Source organism: Patella vulgata, chromosome 8 (genome assembly GCF_932274485.2).
Source record: "Patella vulgata chromosome 8, xgPatVulg1.2, whole genome shotgun sequence".
Lineage (NCBI taxonomy): Eukaryota > Metazoa > Mollusca > Gastropoda > Patellidae > Patella > Patella vulgata.
Window position 1 is genome coordinate 40,003,774 of NC_065886.2, and position 17,384 is coordinate 40,021,157.

The 17,384-nt window shown below is 36.3% G+C and overlaps 1 protein-coding gene across 1 annotated transcript; it reads right to left on the minus strand.

Moving 5' to 3' along the window:
- Positions 1 to 1,157: 1,157 nt before the first annotated feature.
- On the minus strand, positions 1,158 to 17,225 carry LOC126830023 (germ cell nuclear acidic protein). The gene is made up of 14 exons (XM_056103088.1): positions 17,034 to 17,225; positions 16,036 to 16,231; positions 15,716 to 15,812; positions 13,468 to 14,722; positions 12,739 to 12,785; positions 11,882 to 11,939; positions 9,071 to 9,184; positions 8,648 to 8,760; positions 7,878 to 8,065; positions 6,836 to 6,916; positions 4,917 to 5,046; positions 4,072 to 4,168; positions 3,488 to 3,595; positions 1,158 to 3,043 (listed from the first exon to the last, which is right to left on the minus strand). The coding sequence occupies exons 2-14, from the start codon at positions 16,150 to 16,152 to the stop codon at positions 2,797 to 2,799; spliced, it is 2,652 nt and encodes an 883-aa protein (XP_055959063.1). The 5' UTR covers positions 16,153 to 16,231; positions 17,034 to 17,225; the 3' UTR covers positions 1,158 to 2,796.
- Between the last annotated feature and the right edge of the window lie 159 nt (positions 17,226 to 17,384).

A 17,384-nucleotide genomic window follows, 5' to 3' on the forward strand; every position in this document is an offset into this window, starting at 1 on the left:
TCTGAATCAGATGTTTTTCAAGCAACTCTCATTGGTACTCCCCAAAAAAAAAAATGCCATGGAGTAATCCACATTATTCATGGAAACGTCCACAGAAAACCCAGTTCTGTTTGTCAGGAAATATTTTTCGGTGTTCACTGGTCACCCCCAGGATGTAAACAACAAAATTCAGACAAGTTTTACACAGTTCATTCTAGCAAAATGTTTCGGTTTTTATCAGTTTTATGTAAATGGCCTACTTTTCTGCACCAACTGGGATAATGAAGATGGGCATACGCCATACAGTGTGCTATGAGGGAAATGTGCTACAGTCTACTCTTATTTCAAATTCCAATGTGTACACAGGACCTTGGTTTTTCGTCCCATCCAAATGACTGTACATTGTCCCCTGCCAGGCACTTCGTCCTACATCACTGACATGGGGGAACCACACCTGAATATCCGGATGAACTTTCTTCTTCCATGCAGGGATCTAACACAGGACCTCCAGGTAAACTTCTGTTTTACAGCCCACAAGATAAAACATGTACACATTTAGACTTACATCCTATTTTACTTGTCCGGAGGGTTCGAAAATATTTTTAAATCGAAGTTTCATTTGAAAAGGTTTACGTTAGACGTTTCAAACCATTCATGTTGAATTTTTCAAAATTTTTAAATAAGGTGTGTTAAGATGAAATTTGTATCATCAATTAATTGAAATAGTCTAAAATAGTACAATTTGTTGACCAGAATAAAGATTGGGACATATTATTCAGTTACAACAAGAGTGGTATTGAGCCTTTAAACTGAGATCATTAGATAAACCTGATCAATAAATTCTGATTTCATTCAATAAAAATTTCTCTCTGGACACTTTTCTCTGTAAAGATGGTATGTAGACAGGGACTTATTCTTGGAAATCTATAGACTCTTGCTAACACATTTTTCTACAAAAGCCAACAAAATACTATACTATATCACCACGTCTGATCATTACTATATGACGCCCTGTATATGATCATATTTTTTCCTGTACCTTAAATATATTTAGACTTAAACAGAATGTTTTCTGGAATAAAGAAGTTTCTGTTCCATTCTTTTAATGAACATTATGATACATAATATATATAAGTATATACAAAACATTTTCTAAAAAAAACCAGAAATGTAAATGCACACATGCTGTATGTCAATAAACAAGTAAACTGAAATAAATTTAACACATTCCCTCCTAAAACAATATTATAAACTCTGTTATATTATTTCCTGATAAATTGTCCTTAAAAGTCACTGATGTCACATTTGTTGGATAATATAAAAAATTTCAGATTAATACAATTTAATTATTTCTTTATTATTTAACATTTAATTATAAAAAAAAAAATATATCAATGCTGTGTATAAGGTAGATGGGCTATTTCATCACATTGACATACTTAAACCATCTTTCATTTAGGTGTCCTGTGAAGTCTGGAACTGTCCTTTTAATACTAAGTCACAGATAAAGAAAACACATATTAAATATTTAATACATGGGATGCCAGCGGTATATTATGTAAACAGTCAAGTCAAAGATAAACAAAACCCATATTAAATATTTAATACATGGGATGCCAGCGGTATATTATGTAAACAGTCAAAATACAGAAATCTGACCAATTATTGACTCAATTTTGATTGGGTTACAAAATAACTTTTTTCTGTTATCTTGGTTTTGATCCACTATATCCTATTCAAAATGATCATTCTCTTATAATGTTGATCTATTAAAGATACATTATAAAAGATATAAATAAATAGATTACTTTATTCTGAAATTTATTATTGTAGCAACATTACTTGTAAATCAAGACTCAGCCTCGCTTCTCCATTTTAAAATTAAATCATTAAATGGCGATGATCTAGAGAGTTGATTATAGGCTTGGCATGTGAATAAATGACTAAATAAACATTTATATAACATTTGAAGCCAAAATAGAAACCTGTAATAGGCAGATTTAGCTCTTACATAATGTATCTTTAAAGTTACAGATTGGGTATTATAATGGTGACCATGGTCAGACTATTTACATACATCTCTGAGTGTAAGAACTGATAATCGTGATAACATACATGATCAGTAAATATGTCAGCATAATAATACTTCCTAGGAATGAAACAGGTACCTGATACTATTAATATATTTTATGACATTTGAGCACAACAATTTGTAATATATTATAATGAGAAAATAAGGTTTAACATCCTAGCGTTCTGCTCCGACTGGGCTAATGAAGACAGGCATGCACCAAGCGGTGTGCTATGAAAGAAATTTTGTCTGGATAGTGGCACTACAGCCTACTCTTATTTCAAATTCCAACTGTCATGGGGTTTATTACGTTGTGCATGACAATGTGTTTAATGGACCTGCACCACCGACAAGGGGAAGCAATGCTGGAAAATCCAAGGGAACTTTCTCGGCCAACATCGGAATCAATCCCTGGATCTTCTGGTTAGTGAGCTAGCGTCTTACTAACTGAGCCTCAGTGGCTCCTGTGATACATAGGGCACAATAATGTAAGTATATCGTTACTAAAGTATCCTGGTTGCAAACATCACTCAGTAATACACAACAATTGTATAACAAAGATAGAGAAATGGGGTCTAACATCCACTTGACACAAACCGAAGGACCTGGAGAAAACCCACGCGATCGGACAGGCAACGCTTCTGTATGACAAAAATTGTGAGCTGTGTATTTTCAGTTCTATTACTACATTCAATTGGAACCATTTTATCAATTTGTTACAAAAAAATATTTCAAATCAATCATCATTACGTAGAATCCAGTTTAGTTTTCTCTGCAAATTGCTGACTTAATAACTGCATGATATCTTTATGCTTAAAGTCTGTATTTCCTTTCTTTGCACTTCCATAATTCTCCTTTACGAACATAGCAAATCTATTTGGTGTCCGTGGTGTACCTTTCTTAGATCCAGGTGTATCTGCTAACTGAAATGTTCCGTGACAATATCCACACAGTTTTCTGTTTGTATCCAACGATTTAGAATGGCGACCAATCCTGTAATTATAAAACATGCAAACTTTTCTTAAACCAATTATTGACAACATACATATATATCTATGTATCTCACATAATCTTTATGTAGCATTTAGAAATTGAGAAACACATTAACAGAACATAATTATTTTTATAGGAAACAATCACTGGTTTATTATATGAGCATGACGTTGCAACAAGTATCCTCTTGCTGTCCCACTTTTCTGCAACAACTGGGCTAATGAAGACAGTGCCATGTTGTGTGCTATGAAGGAAATTTTTCCTGGTTTCCTGGACATTTTCGAATTCCAATGCCAAGGGTTCTTTTACGTTCACACTAACATCAACTCAGTTGTTCATAACATCCAGACAACCAAACGGAGGGTAAACCAGGAGTATGCCCACCTTCATTAGTCCAGTTGTTTCAGAATACCTTTTTATTTCATAACAGATATTAATACTTACTGATAACCACACTGTGTACAAACATAGGTATATTTAGTTGTTATACTGTAATCATGACATCGACTTATAATAGGTAAATATGGATGACTCACATTAGCTTTACGAGCCCTGAAAAACAATAATCACATTAATACTGTAATGTAATTTGATGTCAGTAACATGTCTATTGAAACCAAATGACATGTATACATGATGTTAGAACCACATCTGTGATACCTCCATATTTAAACTAGTGTCTACTGATAATTCTTCTAGTTTGTTCTGATTGGAGATAGAATCTTGGGTTGGATGGCCAAGTGGTTTAATGAATATGCTTATGATCATAAGGTCTGTCAATGAGTCAAGGTTTGTACATGTCAGGGAGTAGGCCTGTCTTCCTATAATCATGGGTTTTCTCTGGGTCCTTCGGTTTATTGAAATAATAAAATATGTTAGTCCTGAAATGAGCAGGTTTGTGCTGAGTGGACATTATATCCCATTTCTTCCAGAATACTAAACCTGAGATAAATACATAATAAAATACATCATTTCTCTAGTCTTTCATTTCTGAAGTTAAAGTAATATTACAATAGATAAGATCATACCAGTATTTCCAGTAAGGTCCATGTCCATCAGTTTGTTTATTTAACATCCAGACGGCTGCATGACAGAGTTCGTGTATTAATGTATCTCTAACACGTTCTATAAATAACAATAAAAAAAGTATTCTATTAGGTCAATATTTTATCATTCATGAACGACAGGACTGAGATGGAGAACTCAAGATTTAAATCAATTATACACTGTAGAAGGTATTAATATTTGGGCCCCTTTGACTTAAATTAAAGAGGTTTAGCTCCCTTAAATCAAAAACAGGTTACATCTCAAAAATAAGAAGCAGTCATATTTCTAAAGCAGGTTTAAATGGGGTTTTATGTCCTACTTTTCTGCACCAACTGGGCTAATGAATCCAGGCAAGACTGGGAGCAAAACCTGAGGCATTCAGTAAGCCATAGCAGCTTGTCACTACTAATTGTAATATATAATATAGACAACTTCAATATACATGAAATGAAATGGAGTTTAACGACGCTGTTCTGCTCCAGCTGGGCTAATGAAGAAGTGCATATGCCATACAGTGTGCTATGAGAGAAACTTTGCCAGGGCAGCGGCAGTATGGCCTAGTGGTCAAATTCCAACCGCCAAGGGATCTTTTATATGCACGACAATGTATACACAGGACCTCTGTTTTCTATCCCATCCGAACGACTAGACAGCTGTCCTTGTCAGGCCCTCCGTTCTGCACCACTGACAAGGGAAAACCATGTCGGAACTTTCTCGGCCAATGCAGGGATCGAACACGCGCCCCCAAGGCTAGCCAGCAAGTGTCTTACCCATTTAGCCACTGTGGCTCCAAGCTTAAATATAATGTGAAAGTAATTGTACGAACCTGGTGTATCACAAACTTTAGTAGATAACTCTATTCTAGATACATGTTGACCATTAACACGTTTATATGCACAATATCCTGCTGTACGTAATAATCTCTTATTCCATATAATACTTAAATCTTCTGGTAACTACAAAAAAATATATACATATATCACTCCCACTAAGTAAATTTTAACTGAATTTTTTTTTTTACCGTACACAACAAATTTACAGGGTTGTTGCTCATGACTAATGCAAGTTCAGTTCTTGTCTGATTTTCAGTTAGTACAAATAGTTAGTATGGGGCTTAAGATCAAAACCTTTTGTGTGTGAGAAAAAAAAAAAAAAAAAACTGGGGAAAAATCAAGAGATTCAGAGTCTCATTAAAGACCAATCTGATTAAAACACAGATACTATTTCCTTTCCAAATGTTGTTTTACTTGCCTTCACTACAACACTAGGATCTGGTACAGTTGTTATGATGTGAGGGATTAGCCAGTGAAGCATTCTGTTGTGGCGAGTTTTTGGCGTGCGATGCACGGAACTGTGGATAGATATTCGCAGCAAAGACAATATCCACCCCGATTGGTTAATCAAATGTCTGATGTCATAGGATCAAAAGCCACTCACACTACAACTTGTCAGATCTTCATGTAGTGGAGTCCATCAAAAGTATTAAAGATAGGTTGCCAGGCAACGAAACATACGTCCACAGCAGCTATATCGTCTGGGCAGTCAACAAGAGTTGTCGCATATTTTTACTTTTTTCGGTAATGAAACATTTATAATACATTAAGATCTGATTAAGAGTAACAACTCATTAAGTAATTATCAGAAAACCATTAGAATTTGTTTGGTTTTTATAAAGTTCTGCCCCATGCTAACGTTTAGTATAAGAAACTTTTAACATCATGGATTTAGCTGTTCAAGTCAAAAAGATTCATTGAAAATCAATATACTTGTTCATCTCAAGACCTCAAACTCTGTGTATCAATCTGAAGTCAATCGGATGATAACTTTAGCCTCTAGAGTGTCACAAGACTTTTCAAAGTGATCAAGGGCCATAACTTTGGCAGTAATTATCCAAAATCGTTGAAAATCAATATGATTCTTCATCTCATGGCCTCAAACACTGTGTATAAATCTAAAGTCAATCGGATATTAACTTTAGCCTCTAGAGCGTCCACAAGATTTTTCAAAGTGATCAAGGGCCATAACTTTGGCAGTAATAATCCAAAATCGTTGAAAATCAATATGATTCTTCATCTCATGGCCTCAAACACTGTGTATAAATCTACAGTCAACCGGATATTAAATTTAGCCTCTAGAGTATCCACAAGATTTTTCAAAGTGATCAAGGGCCATAACTTTGGCAGTAATTATCCAAAATCGTTGAAAATCCATATGATTCTTCATCTCATGACCTTAAACACTGACGTGTATAAATTTAAAGTCAATCGGATATTAAATTTAGCCTCTAGAGCGTCCACAAGATTTTTCAAAGTGATAAAGGGCCATAACTCTGGCAGTATTTATCGGAAATTGCTTAAAATCAATAGGCTTCTTTGTCTCAGGACCTTAAACACTGTGTATAAATTGAAAGTCAATCGGATATTAACTTTAGCCTCTAGAGCGTCCACAAGATTTTTTGAAGTGATCAAGGGCCATAACTCTGGCAGTAATTATCGAAAATCGCTGAAAATCAATAGGCTTCTTCGTCTCATGACCTTAAACATTGTGTATAAATTTAAAGTCAATCAGATAGCCTATAGAGCGTCCACAAGCAATTGGACGGACGGATGGACGGACGAGGGCGACAACAAAACGAAATATAGATCAGATTGCATATGTTACCCAACCTGGCAAACTATTTTTTAATAATACCCCAGAAGGTCTAGGTGATGATCATGTGCGAAAGCAGTAAACGGCTAACCATACCTTTAAATCAAAAACTGTTTCATTATATATTTTATATAAAACTGCCGTTAATTCTTCATATGTCTTTTTAAATTGTTTAGTGTACCTGTAAATATAGAAAACAGAAGACTGACTTAAAAAATAAAAATACACAGAAAGAATTCAGAAAAGAGATGTGGAACTCTAGTAATCAAGCAAGATATTGTCAACTGCCTTACACCCTATTAACAGAACATTTGGGTACTACCATATTTTCCACCCTAAAAGCCCATGTGGCTAATCTGTCCCAGTTTCATTTTCAGAGCATATCTCATAAACCACTCAATATATCTGCCACTCTTTACACACATCAACCTGTTAAAGTATTTGTATCTTTTGCTAATTTCTCTATCTAGTTTGGCTTGTCTGCAGGTTTGTCTTGTCAGGTTTGTTTTGCATGTTGTGTGGTCTTCCTGCACTTACTATTAAAGATGCAATGTGCAAGAGCTAAATCTGCCTGTTGCAGATCTTTTTTCAATTATTTAGACATTTATGACAAACTCAGACAAACCCATAATCAACTCTCTACAGAGTCTACACCATCGGATGGATGGGATATTAAATGGATTAGACCAGTTGCACCATTTATCGGTTATAGTTCAAATGGACATCTCAAATAAAGGGCTGAGAATTGAAACTTTGTTCATTATCATGGTAATGGTACTTGACAATTGGCTATTTCTTGTCAAAATAACCATAACTTTGCTCAGAATAATGTAATTTGATTAAAATTTCAATATATTCATTTTTCATTATCTATTTTTGAATTATAATAGCAAGAATGGACATTTGAACTGTTACAGTTCTTTATCTAAATCCTACATAATGCATCTTTAATCATTTTTGTGTTTCCATTGAAATAAAATTTGTCTTAGTTTTGGGAATACAAGGACAAGGATGACCGATTCTTTTTGTTTCAATATTTGATTTGCATGCAGCCCAATGTTTCAGTGAGAAGAAAGCTATTATAGGGTGTACCAACTCATCAGATCATCCAGTCACTCAATCCCAATAAATAAACTAGGTACCTGATAGAGTCTGGATGTCGTTTATGATCTGGTATATCTGTTGATAATGAGCGTATAAAACTGTATGGTTTACTATTTGATTCGGATGTTGATCTAACAGATGACTTCTTCTCTGACAGAGTTTTTAATACAGATCTGTCGGTTATAGTGGGTCTATGTGGTGTTTTAAATACATCAGTACCATCTGAAAATAACATATATAGTTGGAAATCACAGGTAATCAGGGACGAAGTGGGGCTAACTAAAAATGCCATAACTAGCGCCGCTCAGCTTTAGAACAGCGCTGCAGGATCACAGGCTGGCGGCAACTCTCATCCCCAAGTATCAACACTTTAATCTAAACAATTAGTTGTCAAATCTCTGTACAACCCCAGTAAGCGAGCTACCGACCTCAGTAATAAATTCACAAATCCTGCCAAGAGGCTAACCCTGGTAACCCCGCCAATTTGTAACGATGGAAACACCCACTGGGGTTTCGGAATAGTATAAATAAAAAAGCCTGCCACGTGAGTCCAATCAGTCTGAAGAGTTCAATATTAATGAAGACGGACATATGTATTACAGTGTGCTATGAGGGAAAATTTGCCAGGAAGGTAAAGGAATTCAAACTGTCAAGGGGTCTTTTACGTGTATGCCAAGGTGTACATGAGACCGTTTTTTTTGGTCCCATCTGAACAACTAGCTCCTGTTACTTGCCAGCTTTCCATTAGTTTATATAAATTACCTGCTGTAGAGTATAAAGTTATATATAAGTATAAAGTATTACCTGAGACAGGTGTAATTGGTGGAGGTCGTGATATGGAACTTGTTAGTTTTACTCGTTGACTAAGTGGTGTATTAATATCTACTATAGCTGATTTAACCGATCTTGACACAGGACTGCACAAAAATACAAATATTCAAATTATACAGCATCAAATATTCAAATTATACAGCATCAAATATTCTACTTTCTGTGATAATGTTAGATTCTAAGCATGTTTTGTGAATAACATTAAGTCTAATTTACATTCTAAGTATATCTTCTGAAGAAAATACATGACGATTATCTATATCTATAGTGGAAAATGTACAAATAGCCACTCATCAGCCTGCTCTTCATGGAATTTTGTACTCACAAGCCCAGTTTTTATTGTAATTCCTTGTATAAAACTGTGTCTACCCATATAACTAACATGTTCTATTTTACCTGATTAAAGTACAGCCTTTATTTCTGGGTGATTGAGTAGAAATATAGAATATTTCATCATCATCTGAACCACTACTAATACTTATATCATCATCTACTATAAAATCTTTTAAACTGTAATATATAAATCATTATATACTATTCAAAAAAAGTAGGGGATATTTGATTTTGGGGGCATAATACTAAAATATGCAAATGACTACGAAAAAAGTCACTATAGAACCTAACAGAAGAAACATTTCCAGTTACATGTGACGCCCAAACGCACCAATAGCTACCGCATGGAATGCAGGTGATGCTTGGGATCATCATGGGGGTCCAACCCAAGATTTGCACGACTCTGACTTTGAATGTTACAGTCATTGTGGCATTGAATTCCAGAGTGGAAACATCAGTTTAATTGTTTTAGTGACCAGAAAACAAATTTTGATATGCGTCGGCTTACCCAAAATGAAAGGTTACGTGCCCTTGGCATGCTACAGATCGGCACAACACAGGCGGTTGTGGCGCGGACGATGAATGTTTCTCAGTCTGTCATAAGCAGGCTATGGTCCAGATACCGTGATACACAATCTGTACAGGACAGACCACGCTCAGGTCGACCAAGGGCGACAACTCAAGCCCAGGATCGATTTATCCGTACCTTGGCCTTGAGAAATCGTGTCATCACAGCAAATCAGATCAGCGCTCGTCTTCAAACAGACACTGGTGTGAGAGTGAGTGGCCAGACGATTCGGAATCGACTGCATAGGGGTCACCTTCGCGCCCGACGTCCTCGCGTGATCCCTTGTTTGAGAGATCATCACATTCAGGCAAGACGTCGTTGGTGTAGGGATTGTCAACACTGGGATAATCGACGCTGGAGCAATGTGATGTTTTCAGATGAGTCAAGGTTCACTGTTGATTTTTTGGACAGACGTAGGAGGGTGTGGCGTCGTCGAAACGAGCGCTTCCAAGACGTTAACGTCATCAGACATGATCCATTTGGGGGTGGTTCTGTTATGGTGTGGGGAGGCATCACTGTTGCTGGAAGAACGGCTTTACATGTTGTTGCAGGGCGTGTTACAGGCCAGTACTACCGGGACAACATCTTGGCAGTCCATGTTGTGCCGTTCGCACGACGTCATGGCCGCCGTTTCATCTTCCAGGATGACAACGCAAGATGTCACAGGGCCAGGATCGTTACAGGTTACCTCCAACAACAGAACATCACCACATTACCTTGGCCAGCACTGAGTCCCGACCTCTCCCCCATCGAGCATGTCTGGGACATGCTTGGACAGAGGTTACGTCAACGTCAACAACGTCCTGCCAATGTCCAAGAACTTGCTGCTGCGTTGCAACAGGAATGGGACAATCTGGACCAAAATGACCTTAGACGTCTCATTAGGAGTATGTCACGTCGGATCAATGCTTGTTTGGCAAACAGAGGAGGATTTACCCGTTACTGACTTGGTTGTGATGCTGTGGTAACTTTGCTGTTTGACCCCGGGTATCATTTTACCCTTATTATGGTCAGTCTGTGCCTTACTTAGTCTAACGATCATTTGGAATAAATCGATGAATGTGAACTTCATTTCATTTTGTCATTTGTTTCTTCGTCAGTTTCATTAGGTGACTTTAATAACACTTAAAAATCAAATATCCCCTACTTTTTTTGAATAGTATACCATATAATAACATCATTGTTTGCTGGCTGCTCTGGTTGACTATCAGCATCTCCCAGAAAGCCAATAAGCTACTCAAATATACATTGGGAGTAACATGTCCCATATATATTTCGATGTCTGACAAATAAAATCATTGTTAACTATCTAAAATTAGTCAAATTAAGATGATCATGACAGCTATTTAAAACCATAAGGTCCCCCCACCCCCCCTCCCCACACACACCCATTGATTATTCTTTATCACCATGGTAATACTTGACTACTTCCTGTAACACTTGAAATTGAATACAATAAGGAAAAAATCAAGTTAAATTATTTGATTGAGGATATAACTACTCCATGTCACTAGAGAATCCCTTCATGTGCTGTATGAAGTTGTAAAAATATGTTAGAGAATATCATCTTCCAGCAGAAATTTCCTGTTTATTTTCAAACTGATCCACTATAAATATTTGCTTGGCTGTCTATATCACTGATAGGGATGACATCAGGACAAGTTAACTAGCTCTCAATATTAACATTTTTCTCTTCTGCAAATTAAATTCTAAAACAAACAATTTTATAAATAATCAAAATAGAAATAATCATGGTGTTTGAAGTATAACTGGAAAAAATATATATCACATTTAGTATAAATAAAATAGTACAAAATTCTGCCTGGACCAGTTCGTATTACTACCTGTATATCTGATGTAAACAACACATGTGTTATCGACACCAAATGATCTGACGTTACACATAGAATTTACAGGGTGTGACTTTCAAGGTCAGTCATATTGTACAGTGGTTAAAGAAGGCTTTTACATTAAAGCTGTAGAACTGTTTGGGATATTTTATGACTGAACAAATTGGAAAGAGAGAGAAATGGGGGTTTAAAGTCCACTCGACACAAACTAGGTCATTTCGGGACTAACATATGGTTCAATTTTATTTCAATAATTCGCTTGTGCGTACAGGTCTTTAGTAATGGGAGGAAACCGGAGGACCCGGAGAAATCCCACGAGGTGCTGCACTATAATGAATATAATGTATAACACTGAGTTCCATGATTAAAGATAGGTTGCCTGGCAATGAAACAAACTGGGTAGTCTATAAAGGTTGTTCACCCTGTGAATCTTTAAGTAAATAATTGTCAACAAACCTCTCTTTTGTAACTGGACTTTTCTTGGGTTTAACTGGTTTCTTCACAGACTCTAAAACTAAAACAGAACATTTCGTATATATATTTTTACATGAAATTTACGACTATAGATAAAGCTGGTATGGGGGTATAACCGCATTAGTAAACAAGTCCACTTCTGTTTAATATTTTATAATAATATATAATTGCATAAAATGGGGTGTCGCGTCTACTGTTCTGCTCCGACTGGGCTAATGAAAACGGGCTTACGCCATACAGTGTGATTATGAGGAAAATTTTTCCTGGACAGCGGTGCTATGGCCTACTCATATATTGAATTCCATCTGCCAAGGGTTCTTTTACGTGTTTGCCAATGTGTACACGGGACCTCGGTATTCCATCTAATCCATGCGACTATGCATTGTCACTTGTCAGGCCCTCCTTCCTGCACCACTGACAAGGGGGAACCACGCCGGAAAATACTGATGAACTTTCTCGGCTAACACAGTGCCTCCTGGTTAGTGAGTCAACGTCTTACTTACTGAGCCACCGTGGCTAAACTGCATAAAGGTCTCGACATCACTAATCTAAATAACACATCAGATCAGCCCAATTCAATATTTTTATAAAATTTTGAAGTTATCTTTATTAGAAGAGGGGTGAAAAGGGGTTTACCCAATAAGTTTAACCCTTATCTCAAGAAGTTGATAATAGAGAAATGGGGTTTAATGTTCATGAAATTTAGCAGTGGGAGGAAACCGGAGGACCTGAGAAAATCCATGAGTTTAGACTGGTGATCCTGCTCCTTGGCACAAAGATACAGCAAATGCTTGTGTAATGAATTATTATAAAGACTAATATAAATTCTTATATCTTACATTTTTCTAAATCATCTTCATCACTAGATAATGTAGGAGCGGAATTTCTGTCAAATAAAATAACATGTTTGTTAATAAAAATATTTTAATGATCACATAGGACTAATAGGAGGTTGTAGCTAAAACCGAATCAAGTGTGATTTGAAACTGATTCTGGTGTTTTCATCAACGAAAGCTGTGTAACAGGAGTGGCCACCACATTGTAAATGGAAATCAGCATACCAAATCACAGCGATTTTCCTCTGTCCAGAGAGAGAGAGAGAGAGAGAGAGAGAGGGTTTAACGTCCACTCAACACAAACTAGGTCATTTCGGGACCAACACATGGTTCAATTTTATTTTAATAATTCGCTAGTGTATAGGGGTCTTTAGCAGTGGGACGAAACCACATGTACAACCGGGGAATCGAATCCCTGCCAGTTGACTCAATGACAGAACTTATGATACAGCACGCACATGCAAACCATTCGGCCATCCATCCCCCCCTCCTCTGTCTACCTTTAATATACTTGTCATAAAGTCCAGTATACCACTGGCACCATTACCAACACCACTCAGTCCAATAGGTGTTAAAACATCTCCAGTTAACCACCAATGAAAAACTGGTTATATTTCTATATATATATACCCAGAATTTGTTCGTTAAATAATACCGATGATTTCCCCAAACAAATTTATTATACAGCAAAAATCAACACTGTTAGTTTTCACATAAATAAAGAAAACTTACCTCCAGCTCGTTGTCGGTTCAGCCACCGTCACCTTATATCTATCAAGGTTAAGGTCAGGTAATGAATCATCTGATTGGTCAGAATATTTTGCAACTGCTGTAGATCGCGGAATATGATATTTACTTGGGGTTGATATTGTTGATTCGTTGTATTTTTCATCCTCTGAATCCGATGACAACATGGCTTTCATCTTTGCCAATGCTTTTTTCTTCTCTTTTTTGGCAGAAGAGTTCACACTGTGAGGAGACAACCTATGACCAGACGGTGTATAAAGTTTGTGTTTCTTTTTCGTGCCTGATGGAAAGGGTCTTGGTGTTGAAAAATCTTCATCCGAATCAGAAAAAGAAGCTTTACTAATTTTATTTTTGAAAAGTTTTGATTTCAGTGAGTTAATTTTGGGGGTATGTAAGGATTCAATACTGTTTTTAGGTGATTCTTTGATGGTTTGTTGAGAAACTTTCTTTTTATTAAAGTATGGAGAAAAGGTTAATTTGTTAGTTTCTCTACTTTTACTTTCATCGTTCTCAACAATGGTCTCTTTATTAAAACAATCATCCTCATGATTAGTTTCAATCATGTTTTCTTCTATTCCAACATTTGAGCTATGTGAACTAATATCCGCACTGTTGACAAAGGAATTATCAAAAGACTTGCTGATGTTTCTACCGTCGGGTGAATCAGTCTGTATAGCCATGTCTTTCACTTCATAAAATGAACCCTCGCTCGACTGGGAATTATTTGCCTTGTTGTCACTAGAATCATTGCTTGTTGGTGTCTGCGTAGCGATTTCACTCACTGTGTAATAATCATTCTGCGATTCGACTGCCGTAATATATAGTTCTGATATTCTCTTCGGCTCAGACTTTTTATTTCTAATCTTCAAATCTTCGTAAGAATCATCTTCACCGGTTTCTTGGTCAATGCTCAAATGTAAACCATCGACGGATTGGCGACTGTGAATTCGAGTCGATTCCACTAAAGGCATTCCAACATCTTCTAGAATGGAAAAAACTTCACCATCAGGGCAAGGGGAGATAACTGAAGTATTATGAATTAATTTCTCTTGTCCAGTTTCTCGTGTTAAATCTGCACCTGTACAAGCCTGACTTTTTCTAAGAGCTATTTCAGCTTTAACTGTAGGCAACTTAGCTCTAGACTGAGATAGACCTGGGTTTTGGGGTAGAATTCTCTGGTTGTCATGAAGTGGTGATTTACTTGATTTAGTCCTAGATTTCCGATGCTCACTTGTGTTGTCTGAAAAATGTATAAATTAAAAATTAACACAGTTGTTTGTGATGTTTTAGGTCAATAAAAAGAATCACACTGATCAGCAGTCAATATTCGCTAGCTTGCTAATATCACTGAGAGGGATGACATCGGTGAGGGTTCTCGCAATGATAACTTTTGACCTTCTGCACATTCTAGAACGTTCTTTTTTTGAAGTAATACAAAATAAATAAAGGTGTTTGAAGTGTATCTGGATAAAAAAATATTTCCTATTTTGTGTAAGGGAGTATATAAAATGATTACAAGGCACCATTCTATCAACCAATGAATGCATATAAATAACCATTATAAAGGTCAGTCATCTTACACAGGGGTATAAGAAGAAGGCCTCAGATTGAAAAAGAGTTATGAAATCAAATGAAATGGGGCTTAACATCTTACTTTTGTGGACCAACCTGGCTAATAAAGACGGCTACAGCCTTTTTTTATTTTGTTTTCCCATTCCCAAGGGATCCAACATGCTGCTAATCGCATACATGGGATTTGGTTTGGTTTTTCAAAATATGCCAACAAGAAGACGTGTTTTTTTGCCAGGCACCACAGACAAAGGGAAATCCGAATGTGAAATCCTGGTGAAGTTTCTCTGTATAAACTGGGATCGAGTCAGTGCACCACCCACCGTACATGTACATGCTTTCAAATAAAGAGAGATAGAAACTAGGTCATTCAGGACTAATAAATGGTTCAATTATATTTCAATAATTCGCTTGTGCTTAGGGGTCTTTAGCAGTAGCAGGAAACCAGAGGACTCGGAGGAAACCCAAGAGTTTGGACAGGCGACCCTTCACTTTGTCACGTACAAGCAGGGAATAGAAACCACACGTTTTGACTCAATGACAGACATGATCCAACGCGCATGCATTAACCATTCTGCCACCCATGCCCCCGCTTTCAAATAAAGTGAATGACCATTCATGTGCAATAGATGATTTAAGATACATGTTTTTACTTGATACAAACCTTTTAAATTGTTTTTAACAGGAAGTGGTGTGTTTTCTTTATCATCTTTACACTTTAACTTTAGTCGACTCTTTGTACTTTTCTTCTTTTGAGATAACTGAAAGATGGATAAGTTGTCAATAATGAATCATATGTATTAAATTACATTTAAAGTCAAACCACCTTCACCGATACACCACACAGATATTGTATCGTAATAAATAACAAAACAACTAATTAACTATCAAAACAAATGGGCCTGTAGTCCTACATATATGGCACAAAGACAAGTAATAAATTGATAAGAGTTTGAATACCAGTATTGAAAAAAATTTATTTACTGTTTTAATGGCACTGTCAATATCTTTATGTTGAAACCATCCAAGTTTTTCTCCCATTTTCCGGAACATGTCATTGACATCTGATGCTGGACATGGTGTCAGTGTTTTCTCTGCCATTCTTCACAATACCGTACAAAATCAATATTAAAATTGAATAATTTCAATTACAAAGTCTAAGCTGCAGTAAGCTTTGCTTCTGAAAATAAAATTGATAATTAATATAATCAGCATGCCATAATATGATGGTCAAGTTAAGGGGTAGCTACGATTGGATGCCTTTAGTTCCAAGTAGCAAACTCAATTTCTTTATTCATGCATGTAACATCTTTAAAATAGATAAGTTTATGATATTATGATTAATTAAACTTACAGAGGCCAATGTAGTGGCACAACTGTCGCCTAATTCCAAATATTCGCGTTTAAATTAATGAAGCGTTGTTTTTGTCTGACATTTCACCGCCATCGAAATCCATTCATAGTTACTGTGCTTTCGATTGTCCTTTTGATTGGCTGTTATAAAAGCCTTAGCCCCGCCTTCATGATGACAGCGTATCGTTTAAAAAGATGGCGGTCTTAGTAACGGCTTTAAGCCTCGATTTTAAAACCGACGATTTGTACCCATTTTAGGTATTATTATATGCTTAATTGTAGTTGGGTGTTGTAGAAATATTATAAATAGGCCTAACAATAATCAATCGTTGTTTTGATTAAAACTATTGTCAATTTTGTTTAAAAATGCCGGGTGTGAATCGCTCCCGCAGCTGCAACGGTATAGGTAATGGCCTCATGTCTTATCTTGAAACACGGAGGGTTGAGAGATTAAGGTTTGTTATCTATCTAGTTTAGGGGATGTAATTCATTGTGCATTGTCGTAGGTCCTGAATCTGAATCTGAAGGGTTACGTTGAAGCGACCAATTCTGGCTTTCATTCAACGGTCCTACATGCTACATTAATAAATATATAGGCCTAGCCTAGTATAGGAACCGAAATAGACTACCTTCAAATTAATATTCGCAGACAATGCAATATATTCATCTGTAAATTATTATCTAGGTCTATAAATTCATTCGAACCTCCCGCTTCCCACCGCCATTTTTGTAAATAGAGTCTGGAATTTCCAGTCTTCCTTATAAATTCTTTATTTGACATTCGCGACTACATTAAACGACAGAGCGATCATCAAGACAGAGTAAATTTTTAAAGAAGCTCTTAGATAAAAAAAAAAATTGGGGCATCGTAAAGATTCTAAGCATATTTTTGCTATTGTACAGATATGGACCATAGAATCAAACCAGTCAGTTTCTCAGAAAAACGGTCCGACAATTTTCCGTAGCAGACAAAATTTGCT